This window comes from Mirounga leonina, unplaced genomic scaffold, assembly GCF_011800145.1.
Source record: "Mirounga leonina isolate KUSES-001 unplaced genomic scaffold, KU_Mleo_1.0 Mir_152, whole genome shotgun sequence".
Lineage (NCBI taxonomy): Eukaryota > Metazoa > Chordata > Mammalia > Carnivora > Phocidae > Mirounga > Mirounga leonina.
The window spans coordinates 6,482,939-6,496,199 of record NW_023270380.1 but is presented as its reverse complement, the minus strand read 5'-3'; the positions used below and the strand labels follow the sequence as shown (position 1 = coordinate 6,496,199).

Here is a 13,261-nt window from a genome sequence, read left to right as displayed (position 1 = left end):
CCTCTTGCCTCGTTTGTTGCCCTGCCTTGTCTCCCTTCTTCCCCCCACACCACATCCCAGTGATCACCTCCTCCTCCATGCGGGAGTACACTGTGATGGAGCCTGAGCAAGATGGCGCTGCCCCTTCCAACATCTACACTTACCAGTGGCGCCAGACCATCACCTTCCAGGAATGCGCCCACGACACCTCCCAGCCGGCCCTGCCCAGCACCCAGCAGCTTTCAGTGGACAGCGTGTTTGTCCTGTACAACCAGGAGGAGAAGATCCTGCGCTATGCTCTAAGCAACTCCATCGGTCCCGTGAGGGGTAGGAATGGCAGCTCAGATTGGGCATTGTGTGTCTGCCCGCACATCTGTGTCTCCTCTGGCATGTGTTGTTTTTCATCTTTTACTCTCAGTAAGAAGAAGAGGATGCTAGAGTATGTCCTGACAGAGATAAATAATGTTGCCATCTATGATTCTTAAAACTTACACATCTCTGTGTGGGGTGGAGTGAAGAATGCTAACCCTTGAGGTACCTTCCAGAGCAGACCATCCGAAGGCTATGGCTGGCTTTGGCAGCGCATTTCGAACACTCATGCTCAGCCTTGGGAATGCTCAGCTCAGGGTCTGAGGAGATCTAAATAAAGTCTGATGAAGGTCAGGTACGGAGCCTACAGCACCCCCCATCCTGTGGTAGCACATCGCTGGCGCTGAGGTCTGGTCTGTGGGTGCTTCTGGCTGCATGCAAGGTGCTGGTGTTTGGAGAGCTAGCATGCCGTCTCGGTGTCAGACTCCACATCACCCGAATCTTCTAGCCCCATGGGCTCTGTATATTTGGGGTCTGGCATTAGGGTCTAGAGTTCTCTTTTCCAGTTCTTTTTAGTGCTTGCTGCATACCCAGGTCACCTCTCCAGCTCACCACATTTGTCCTTGCTTTGCTCCATAAAGCAGAAGGAGGGCAGGTGTCTTTCTTCCTCCTTTGACAACACTGGCTCTAGGCATCAGGGGTGATACATTTTTTTTTTCTTAAAAGGCTCGGCAGTAAACATTCTAGGCTTTTCCAGCTCTACGGTGTCTGAAGATCTCAGTTCTGCCATTGTGGCACAAAAGCAGCCGTAGACTATATGCAAGTGAATGGATGTGGCTGGTTTCCAATAAAACTTTATTTACAAGAACAGGCATGGATCTGGAGGGACGTGGTTTGCTGATCCTGCCCCAGGGTGGCACGGGAGTCGGCTGGTTTCTTGTTCGGGGCCCTCTGCCGTTCTCTGGGTCATCAACTGGACCTTACTTTCTGTGGAAGGAGGAAACCTGCAGGCGTTCTTGAATTACTCACTTGGCCTCCTTGTCTCTCCTTCACAGACGGCTCCCCGGATGCCCTGCAGAATCCTTGCTACATCGGCACTCACGGGTGTGATACCAACGCGGCCTGTCGCCCTGGTCCCGGGGTTCAGTTCACCTGCGAGTGCTCCATCGGCTTCCGAGGGGATGGAAGGACCTGCTCTGGTACAGCCATCCCTTCTGACTTGTGGGGGCTGGGGAAGAGGCTTGGAGGAGGTGTCTGGAGTCTGCAAACCAGAGGGCTGGGTGAAGCGAGGTTGCAGGGGTGAGGGAAGCACTGGGGGACGTGCCGAGCCCCACACCTGGGGTTCCTACAGTCATCTTGTAGAACTGAAACTCTGTCCCCGTTAAACAACAGCTCCCCATTCCCTTGTCCCCCCAGCCCCTGGCCACCACCATTCTACTTTCTGTCTATGAATGTGACCCCTCTATGTACCTCATCGAGTGGCATTACAGAGTTCTTGTCCTTCCGTGACTGGCTTATTTCACTGAGCATAATGTCCTCAAGGCTCATCCACGTGGTAGCCTGGGTCAGAACTAACTTCCTTCTTAAGGCGGGAATCACATTCCATTGTGTGCACACACTACCATTTTTTTTTAATTCATTTGTCTGTCTGTGGATCCTTGGGTTGCTTCGATTTTTTTGGCTAGTGTGAATAATGCTGCTATGAACATGGGTGTACAAATACCTGTGTGAACCCCTGCTTTCAAGTCTTTGGGGGCATATACCCAGAAGTGGAATTGCTGGGTCATAGCGTGATTCCATGTGTGATTTTTTGAAGACACTCCACAGTGTTCCCCACGGCAGCTGTACCGTTCCCACCAACAGCACACAAGGGTTGCCCTTGGCCCACGTCCTTGCCGACCCTGTTATTGTGGCTTATTTATATATTTATATTGAGAGTGGCCATTCCACTGGGTGGCAGGTTCATTCCCGTTTCTGTAGCTGAGAAACACTGCGGCTCATCAAAGTGAGCCAGTGACACTGGAACATTGGAACTTGAGTCTGTCTAACACATGCGTGTTATGCTGCCTTCCCACTGAACTTATTTGATTACAATTTATTTATTTATTTTAAAGAATTTATTTGAGAGAGAGCGAGCATGAGAGAGAGAAAGAGAGGGGGGAGGGGCAGAGGGAGAAGCAGACTCCCCGCTGAGCAGGGAGCCCAACGCGGGACTCCATCCTGGGACCCTGGGATCACGACCCGAGCCGAAGGCAGATGCTTAACCAACTGAGCTACCCAGGCGCCCCTAATTATAATTTAATTTTGAATACTGAGCCATGACAGCCGGTATTTCTGCATTTGTGACTAAGTGTCAGTCCACTACCAAGGGCCAGTTAGTTGATGCCTGACTCAGTGAAGAGTCCATCCACAGAGGCAACGAGTGCAGGAATGTCAAGCCTTCAACCAGAGCCGCCTAAATCTGCAACAGAGGGCTCGCTAGCAGATGTAGGAGATGCTAGAAGAAAGTTCCCCCAGTGAAAGAGTGGCATGCACATGTATGTTTGCCAGAAAGGTGAGCAGTCCCCATGAATGACTGGGGTCTGAGAATCTGGTGAGCCTTGAAACTGGAGGACAGTGCCTTAGGTCTGGCATCCAGCCCTCTGATTAGTGGCAGATTTCGTGTGCTGATTTAACATAGAGGTTGGCAGATCCTACTGTCAGTATGTTGCTGTATTTGTCTCAGAGTGAGGTGCTCACTGGGGCATCTGAAATAGTGGGGAGCAGGAACTTGCACTTACAGGAGCAGACTGTATAACCATTTAGCCAGCCTGCTGATGGCTTTGTACAGGTGGTGGAATTCAATCCGATGCTCACCTTCATTGTAACATGCAACTGGGAGGGGGACAGAGTTCCTACTTGCCTCTAATCATCAGAGTTTTCCAGAATTTCCCCAAAGAGCCCAACAGTCTTGAATGGCTGACCTGGCTCAGGCCAGTTTGACACAGCATGGTAGTGTGTGTGTGTGTGTGTGTGAGAGAGAGAGAGAGAGAGAGCAGAGCCAGGAAGATGGTGACGGACACCATGCAGGGATGGGGCTCCCTCACTTCTCTGCTGGAAGCATATACCTCCTTAGTCTCTATGTGGCCCTGCTTCAACTTCATAAGCCAACCCAATGTGGGTAAAGCATGGAGATGCCCCAACCCGCTGCTGCTGAACCATGCGCTCTGGCTAATTCTTCCACTCTTCGTACCTGAGCAGATTGTAGCGGGAGCGCTTGCTTCACTTCCCAAGGCACAACCAGCCATACCTTACATAATCTGTTGCTATCATAGAAAACCCTCTGGTGCTCTCAGGGAGATAGGTGCTCATGTGTGAACTTGCCTTTGTTCTCTGGTTAGTCTCCGTTCTGGCAGATTAGCACCATGGAATGTGAGGATATTCCCAGTCAGGCTACTTTTTGTTCGGGGTCACTAGAACATGCCTCGGAGTGTTAATGCATTGAGGCGTTAGGCTGTTGATAGGAAATTGCATTAAGCAAATCATGCCGTGTGTTATTTTGACCTGGAAAGTGACTTCGAAGAGAATGAGAATGAGCCTTTGTAATTCAGTTTGTGTAACATTGATGTAATGATAGATGACATCCCCAACAAGCCTGGTGTTGGCTAGACGCTGCACGGTGACCCTCCAAGATAGTTTGGAGGTTTCCAGACGAATTGCAGAGTTCTGCTGCCTGGCAGAATGACTCCCATACATTCCTCAGTTGGGAGTCTGTAGAGATCATTTTGGATAACCTCTCTTCGAGTAATTTTGAGTACACACAAGGCCCTTAACAGATCAATCATGAGACTCCTCTCCTCAAAGAACCTGGCCTTGAGAAAGGGGCAAATTCAGATTTGTTGAAAATATGTGAAAAGTAGCCGCTCTGAAAAAAAAAAGGAAGGAGTAATTACACAAATAATCTAGGACTTTCCTGTTGGGCTAGATAATGATCTACGTGCAAGGAAATCTCGTCCCAGAGACGAGAACAATAAATTTGAAGCAGATTTTGTGATATTTTACGAGGGGCAGTTAGCACCAATTCACTGTGTCCACTAAAGGAAGGATTAGTCCTAGCCTCAATTGACAGAAGGATTTAAAGTAGACATTAGGAAGAATTTCACTATAAGGACTGTGAGCTTTTAGTGGGGAAACTCCTAGGGTCTTGCTCTACAGAAAAGATGTCACCCTGCTTGGGTCTATATATACAGAGAGAGAGAGAGAGAGACCGTCATGGAGGTCTAGATCTTCATGCGCCAGGGGACCATGCCCTCCCTCATCCCACGGGCCCCCAGGTCCCCCTAGGTAGGGCGTGAGGGATTGATCACCCTCCCAATCACTGAAGTAGCTTTTTTGAAATACACAGCTTCCCTGTCCAAGGGACTGGAACTTGGAACCCTTCCCCGGGTGATTTCGCTCTGTCCCTTTGATCGAAAACTGTTGCTCTGGGCTCTTGTGCTTTGGCAATGGAGTCCAAGCTGTGGAGCCCTGCAGTCTAAACAGGCTGGGAGTGTCCTCTGAGAGTTAGGGCACAGAGACCTTGGAAGCCGGGCTGATTTTTTTCTTCTGTGTTGTCAGAGCAGCTGCTGGGGGCTGGAGCTGTGGAGTCCACGCTCGCTGGATATCCCCGTAGCCGCACTCCAGCTCCAGCTCGTGGAAGAGGCCGCTTTGGGAGGGGCTTTGTTCTCTAACCTTCCAGCTGTGCCCGGAGCGGTCCTCTTGTGTGAGACCTCATATCTTAAACGTTGCAAAGGATCGTGCATTGCAATATATTTTTAAAAAGCTGAATACCATTTGGTTTGGGTTTTTGCATGGGTAGAGGTCAAGCTCTGGGGCTGATGTGGCAAAAATGCCTCTGTCATGCAATGTGGTCCAATAGGCCAGCAGGGTATTTGTCTCACCAGTGAAGAGATGGGCTAGGCTGGCCTTTGGAGGTGGACGCATGAGGCTTTGTTTTCCAAGTGTGAAAGATTAACATGAAGGCATTGGAGGAGGGTGAGAAGAGGAGGGGACTTGTATGATCTCAGCCATCATGAAGTGACGTCCCCATGTCTCAGGGTTCTAGAAATGCCCCAAGTAACTGCATACACTCTGAGGATGAGGCTGGCATGGGAAAGACCTTGTGTGATTGTGTTTATTTCAGTCCATCAGTGGACAGGTAATCAGGGCAATGATGAGTTCACTCGGTTTCTTGTCTGGGCCAACCAGCATTGCTGTGGTGTTAGCTACAGATTGGACCCCGATGCCTAGTGGCCATCTGAGGGCCTTGTCCCTAGAATCGGCCAAATCCAACCTCTTGGCTGGTTGTATAGATGAACCCCTGAAAATTATAATAATAGCTATGTTTCTTGAGCATACTAGGAGCTCCTCTGGCTTACATCCAATTTCTGTAATCCTCAGAAGAACCCCTCGAGATTACTAATATTGTGCTTCATTTACCAATGGGGAAACTGAGGCTGAGTAGTTAGTAACTTACCCAAGACCACTCAAGCTGGTAACTAAAGGAGGCAGGATTTGAACCTAGCTATGTCCAGCTCCAAAGCATATGGTTTTTTGTCTTGCATTATCCCATGATTGTCATGAGAGGGCATCACCCTACTAGTTCATTTACAAGCTTCCTTTTAGTGCATTAAGCTCTAGACAACATTCAGAAATTCACAATAAGGCTTTAAATTGTTCAACTTTGCTTTGTACCTATAAGTGGAGAAAGGTAGTATTTTTAAGTAGCACATTTAAATACGCTCTGTAGTTTTAGGAGGCGTATTCACAGTCTAGACACTTGTCTGCACAGCTTTCTGATGTGTACTTGCCATTCTGATGTGAGCAAACCCCAGGGTCAGCAGTTAACTCCAGGAGAGGCAGGGGAAGCACACGTTTACATAGGAGGTGGGCCTTGGGATCACTCTCGAAAGTTATGCACAGAAAAAAAAAACTCTTACTGGGGCGCCTGGGTGGCTCAGTCAGTTAAGCGTCCAATTCTCTGTTTCAGCTCAGCTCATGATCTCAGGGTCATGAGATGGAGCCTTGCGTCCAGCGCAGAGTCTGCTTGAGATTCTCTCCCTCTGCTCTCCCCCCTCAATAAATAAATAAATGAATAAACAAACAAATAAATAAATAGAAAAAAATCATATTAATGTTACTTTTGGAATATAGAAAAGTTTTATTTATTTTAAATTTTTAAATTTTTTAAATTAACATATAATGTATTATTTGTTTCAGGGGTACAGGTCTGTGATTCATCAGTCTTACACAATTCACAGCACTCACCATAGCACATCCCCTCCCCAATGTCTATCACCCAGCCACTCCATCCCTCCCACCCCCTTCCCCTCCAGCAGCCCTCAGTTTGTTTCCTGAGATTAAGAGTCTCTTCCATTTACAGGCCAAAATGCTTTCTATCTTATTATATTTACTGATATTTGAAGTTTTTTTTAAAGTCTGCATTTTAAAAAAAATTCATTGTAGATATCGATGAATGTTCAGAACAGCCCTCGGTGTGTGGGAGCCACGCAATCTGCAGTAATCACCCCGGAACCTTCCGTTGCGAGTGTGTGGAGGGCTATCAGTTTTCAGAGGAGGGAAAGTGTGTGGGTAAGTTATGTGTAACTTTTCAAAACGCTTGTTCATATGGTGTGCGTTCGCATCTGTGCGGATGAAGGTGATGCCCCAGATAATTATCCTGGTTGGGATGGCAGGGGCCGGCTTTTATTCGGAGAAGCAGTTTACAAAGATAGATCAGACTTCATTCCTTCCCTCCACCCACCTGGAGGGTCATACGTCTAAGGAATAAGCAACGTTATTGTAAGCCACAAGTCATAGCAGAACTTCTTAGCCTTGTCAAAGGAGGGAGTTGAAGCTCTTCATTGGGCTAATAATGCTTTAGGTTGGTGGTGCTCGGGGGGGGGGGGGTGCTGGTAGGCCAACCACAAAGAGCCAGATTGTTTAGATTTTTTCCACTTTTTTTCTACTGCAGCACTTTGACCTATGGGTTCCAAGAATTTTAAGTTCAGAGATTCTTGCAGATTTCCGGGTCTGGAGGGCAGCATGCTGAATGGGCCATCCGAGCTCAGCATTTCTTCCCAATTTTAAACCAGATTCTTCTTGTATGGCGTCAGTGAACCACCTCCTTGCCCCTTCCTTGCTGCTCACTGAAGCCTAGCGTGCATTGTTTGCTCTGTCTCGAAGCTCAGATGAGGCTGCCGAGGTCCCAGGGTGAGGTGATGGCTTGAGGGCGGAAAGGAACAGGCAGTTCTCATATTTTGAATGTGACCCAAACAGCTGTGGATTTAGAGAAGCCAGTCCCCTTTGCACAGAGTGCAGATTTCAGCTCTGCTAAGGTTACTTCTTTTTCTTTCTCAATAGAGAACAACCATTTCTGTGTATCTGGCCTGACTTCCTTCCCTGCTTTTTTGAGATGGAGGTGATTCGAACATTTATTTTTCATGACAGCACCATTTACATTACATCCGGACTCAGACCTGGGGGGTGGGGGGGTGCAGTCCTGGGGTAGATGGCTGTGAGGCGTGACGTCCTGGGTTTCTGTGGCCAACCATCCCTGACGTGCACACTCACTGGGGGACAGGTGGGGTTGCAAATGTCTACTCCGAGGCATTGGATTTTGATGAAGACACTTCACGTGTCTGGACCTCAGTGCCTCACACTGGATCATGGGTTCACTGTGCGCCCCCGGAGCCCTTGGAGATCCCTTAGGAGCTGCCAGTGAGGATCCATGGGAGCCTGGGCAGATTTGTCCTCCGCCCCGACCTCCAGCCATTCATTTCTCTATACATCACATTCTGAGTGAGATTGTGTTTGAACGGTGGATCCCACTGCTCAGAAACAAATGTGAAAACCACCTGAAGATCCGCCACTGGATCACCCCTATTACTCTGCTCCTTTGAGACTCGCCACATGGAGAGGTGGCTCACGGGGTAAAACCAAGTCTGCCTGAATGCATTCAAACAAATCACTGTGGCTCATCACCGGATCACCTAATGGGCAGTTTCACCTCTGCCGAAATTCCTCGTTACAGCTGTATGCTGCGCAGGAACCTCGGTTGGAAAGGTTTTTCTCCAGGTCACAGCAGGGAAGGGAGGGAAGAGAATTGGGACAGTTGAGGAGGCCGGTGCTGTGAAGGCTGGGGCTCGTGCAGTGGATGTGGGCTGGCCAGACATAAGGATCTTTCCCTGAGGATCGGTATCCCTGTGGGAGGGACTGCCCCGTGGACTTCCGTGTTTGGCATTTCCTGTAAACCCGCGCGACCTTTCTCTTTTCCACTGCGTGCCAACTTTTACAGTTAATTAGTATGTGCAAAGTATGTTCACACAAAGGAAACAGCCCATAGATCACCTTTATGTGGAGACACAGACAACCCCCCTCTGCATGGCCACAGCCCTATGATACGTGGCTCTGGGTGTAGAATGTGGGGAAATTTGAGGTTCCATTGACCCCTCACATGGGTGTCTTTGTGCAGTGCACAACACCATGTACCTGCCCATCCCTCAGGGCAGGAAGAGGGCCTTAGGCTTGGCCTTGCTTCCCCCAGTGTTCTCCCTTCCCTTCCTGTCATGTTGTTAGGAAAAATTATTGTAAATCATTCACTTTTGTGACCTTATCTTCAGAACTTAAAGTAAGTAGAGAAACCACCCTCCTTAGAGCTCTTTATACCCTGTATACCTTTCTCTCCTTTTAACATGTGACTTCTTTCCCTCAGTTGCCCTTCCCTCTTGGCATCTCCCTCCTTCTCTCCCGTCGCCTCATTTCCAGCCCCCGCCAGCCTGCGGGTGGCTCTGGGGGACTGCCGCCAGGTGGGCGGCAATGGCTCAGGCCCAGCCAGCCTGCTCTGCTCCTTCCAGCTCAGGGCACGGTCCCTTTCTGCGCTTCTCTTCAGAAAAGGAGGCCCTAGAAAAAGCACAACCCCAATGTACAGTTTGCTTGGAATTCTAGTTAAATTTTAATTCTCATTTGAGCCTGGTTTGCTGTCCTTTCCAGAAAGCCCGCCTCCCTCCCAGCATGTAGCTTCCCATTACTAGAACGGGTGGGATCAGAGTTGCAGAGAAATCGCCAGCTCCACAAGGTCGGGAACCTTTGAGGAAAGCACAGCGGGGCGCCCCGGTGTCCCCTCTGATGGCTTAGGTTGTTGGGGTAGCCGCTGTCCTCCGTTGACTGTCCTGACCCCTCTCTGAATGATCATCGTCAGCAAGAGCATCTAGAAACTCCGTTTGAGTGAGAACTGAATGAAGCACACTGCCAGGGCCGTGGGCTGTGTGCTCACCGTCAAGAACCGTGGAAGAGACTTTCCCTCTTAACTGACGTGACACCTCACTTAAAAATGCCTCACTTATTTTAAAAATTAAACAGGTAGAACTAAACCATTTGGAATGGCAAGCCGGCTTTTTAAGCTTCTTTAAGAAGCAAATTGCTTTTGGCATGGCAAAGTGGTCTTCCATAAAGAAAAACGTGATGTAAAAAATTCAGTTATAAATTGCCTTTTTCTAGAAATGATTTGAGGATTATAGAAACGTATGCGTGACAACAATGGCTGGGAGGGAATGTTGAGACCTATAGGTGCTTGCTGTGTTCGGAGGGTCTCCTCTGTTAATTAGGTTGGAGCAAAATGAGGCCGTGAGCGAACATCACTTATAAAATGACCACCCACGAGCTATAAAGGGCATAAATATGTGTAGGAAGAGATAGAGAAAAGAAAGCAGAGTGAGACTCGTTTCCTGGTGGTTTTGTCTGCATGTACTTTCCCTACCTTTGAGGGACCCTGATTTGTTGAAAGTTAGGGCGCCTAAGCTGAAGGAGTTGGGGGTGGAGGGGGACCCTAGAGAAAAGAGGAGCATTAGAGACGAGGCGATGGGAGAGAAGACAGGAGGGTCCGAGGAAGCAGAGTGTGTTCTTGAACTCGTTAGGTATCATCTGGGTGACTGTTTTCCAGACAGAAATTTGGACCCTTGAAGAGTATCCTCTCCTTGACCTGTCCCCTGACAGTGCTTGGAGCTCTCTCTCTCTCAAAGACAAGAAAAACTGTAATCAATCTTGGGAAGATTCAGTGAGGAGGAGAAAGAGGAGAAGCCCTCCTTCTTTGGGATAATCCAGACACGGAGGGCTTCCTTGGAGGGAAGGAAGAGGGTTCTGTTCTGACGTTCTGAGGGACAGGATTCTGTCCTGGGTCTTGGAGCTTTAAAACCAGAAGCTAAATGGTGCCTTGACAACCCCAGAGAACCTGCACCAGCCATTGAAAATACCCCCGAGACCTCAGCCCTTGACTTCCATCTTGAGGCAAGAGCGCAAGCCGGTATTGTTGGCTATCCTCTCGGTCACTCACCCATTTCCTGAGCCCTCGTTCTGTGAGTTCTATCATCGGGACCCTGTAAAGAATAATAGCTCATCTACTGGGCCTCCCTGTGCTTGGCATGTGGGAAGTAATTCCCACAGAGGAAGAACGTGAGGCTCTGAGAAATTATGTATCCAAAGCCATGTGGTGGACACATGTGTGTACCTGGTAGAAACCCAGGGTGCTTACACCCCAAAACCCACAGTCTCTCTACAACACCTGTCCCACTGCCCTGGAAACATTTACTCCTCCTTCCTTCGCGGGAAATGGGTGACTTCGCCTTCAGCATTCGTATTCAGTGCTCTACCTGCCTGGTGGCCAAGGGTAAAGACGCCGCGTAGAAGTCTCAGATCCTTGGCTCCAAATGCTCCAGCAGAGTCGCCACGGGAAGTACATACACCTGCACGTGGCCCACCTCCACGTCTAGGTGGAAGGAAAGTTGGGTTTGGGGGCCCTGGTATGGAGAGTGGCCTGAGACAGAGCCCCGGGGTGAAGCTGAGGTTGAGTACCAGGTGGAATGACCAGCATGGGGTCCATCTGCAAAGACTGATCAGGGGCAGGTGGCAGAAAATAGGAAGTCCAGGGGTATCAACCCAGTGAGGAGCAGAGGAGGAAGTCTGACAGGATGTCTGGAGGTCTGGGGTCTAGGCACATTCTCCTCGGTGGACTAAACCACTGATGGAGAGGGAGCTTACTTAGAAGGGCACCGGGACCGCTTGGGGGCCTCTCTTCAAACGTTGTGTGTCAACCTTGTGTTTGAAGCTATTGCGGACCAGCGCCCCATCAACTACTGTACCACCGGTCTCCACGACTGTGACATACCCCAGCGGGCTCAGTGTATCTACATGGGAGGGGCCTCCTACACCTGTTACTGTCTGCCAGGCTTCTCTGGGGATGGCCGAGCCTGCCAAGGTGCGTGCTTGCTCTGATTTTTCTCTCTGTGGAGCCCGAAAAAAAATCCCCTCTGCCAATTACCAACTCCCCCTGAAATTAAGAGAATTATTCTTTCATTTGTCTCTCTGCAGTAGTGTGAACCCTGCGTTTTCCTTTGGGGGCTGTTCTCATTGGGCAAGACGCTTAGCCTCCCCCCCTACTATTTTGTTCTGTGTGACTTGCTCACGTAGGAAACAATTAGACTCCTACTGTCTACTAGGAACTGAGGAGATTTTCTTTTGCGAAAAGGCAAACACCTCTTGGATACATGGGGCTTGAGGTCCAGCTTTTTGTTTAGTAAGATATATATATAGTCATTCCCCTGGCCTGCTCTCACCTTCTGCCCCAAAACAAGCCAAGTCCCCTTACTGAATAAATGACTACCGTCAAAGAATAAACGATTGCCCAGAATTCTTTTAGACCTGAGGTCAGTCCTTCATTGGCTGCCAAGATGTTCTTAAAGATGATTTTAGGTAAGATAACTGTGAAAACAGTCCCCCGACCCTTTGATTGCAAAATTGCTTAACAGCACAGCCTACAGCATTCCTGAAAAGTCCAAGCTTCTCTAAGATGATAATTTCTGAGATACTTTGTTGTCGTTACTGAACATGTGAATTTTCTCTTGTCTCTGAGGTTTTTTCTGTCAGCTGTTAATAATGTTTCCAAACTCTCTGACATTTTTGAAGCTCTCGTTTGTGATGAGAAAGGCTCATTTTATAATGCAAACGAATCTTCTCTCTTTTCCTTTTGCATGCTTGACTTACCATGAAAACACTATCATCAAAGTGAAACACATTTATAAATACACTAGATAGAAATTGGAGAGTTCGTGTTTTGATGAGTCATGTTTGGTAAATTTTAAATCGCTGTTCCCAGATCAGAAACAGAGTCCCCTAGAGTTGAGCAAGTGGTTTAAGTTATTGTGTAAACTATGAATTCCAGAAGAAATTTCACTGTCCCCTGGGCTTGGTGGCTGTTTTGCAGACGTGGATGAATGCCAGTCAAGCCGATGTCACCCCGATGCCTTCTGCCATAACACTCCAGGCTCCTTCATGTGCCAGTGCAAACCGGGTTATCACGGAGACGGCTTCCACTGTGTGCCTGGAGGTAAGGTGTCAGAGACATTTGGAGCTGGTAGGCCATGCCACATTCATGAGTACTGAGTGCATGGCCCTGGGAGAGGAGCTGAGGTGGGGAAGTTGGAGTCTCTGTGGAGAGTCTTAAGGGTTGTTGAGGTGGGAGATCAGAGCACAGCTGCAGTGTATAATTGTGCAGGTTGTGCACTGAACAACTCCGGGGGGGTGCCACACAGACCATAGCTGTACTGGCAGTTTAGGGTAAGAACTGCTCTGTATTAGGGTTCTCCAGAGAAACAAGAGCTAATAGGATGTGTATGTGTGCACGCACGTGTGTGTGTGTGTCCATGTTGGTTTGTTTATAAAGAGATGATAAGGAATTGGTTTTCCCAATTCTAAAGACTTGCAAGCCCCAAGATCTGCAGTTAGCAAACTGGAGGCCCAGGAAAGCCAATGTTTCCATTTGAATCTGAAGAAAGAGAGAAGCCGGTGTCCTAGGGTCGTAGGTCATCGGGAAGGAAAGATTCTCTCTTAGGCAGGGAAGGCTATCCCAGCTTCCTGGGAGACATGGAGAGTAGAGCTCGGGCAGGGGTGGGGAGCAGGGTGA

The 13,261-nt window shown here is 48.8% G+C and overlaps 1 protein-coding gene across 2 annotated transcripts in view; it reads left to right on the top strand.

Moving 5' to 3' along the window:
* NID1 (nidogen 1) overlaps positions 1–13,261 on the top strand; it is a 78,391-nt gene that overhangs the window by 41,359 nt on the left and 23,771 nt on the right. The window contains exons 8-12 of one of the 2 annotated variants that reach the window (XM_035008511.1): positions 61–306; positions 1,344–1,487; positions 6,772–6,897; positions 11,408–11,557; positions 12,563–12,685. In XM_035008511.1, the coding sequence (XP_034864402.1) occupies positions 61–306; positions 1,344–1,487; positions 6,772–6,897; positions 11,408–11,557; positions 12,563–12,685 (789 nt within the window). The remainder of the gene's footprint in view (positions 1–60; positions 307–1,343; positions 1,488–6,771; positions 6,898–11,407; positions 11,558–12,562; positions 12,686–13,261) is intronic. The other variant, XM_035008512.1, reaches the window with a different exon arrangement.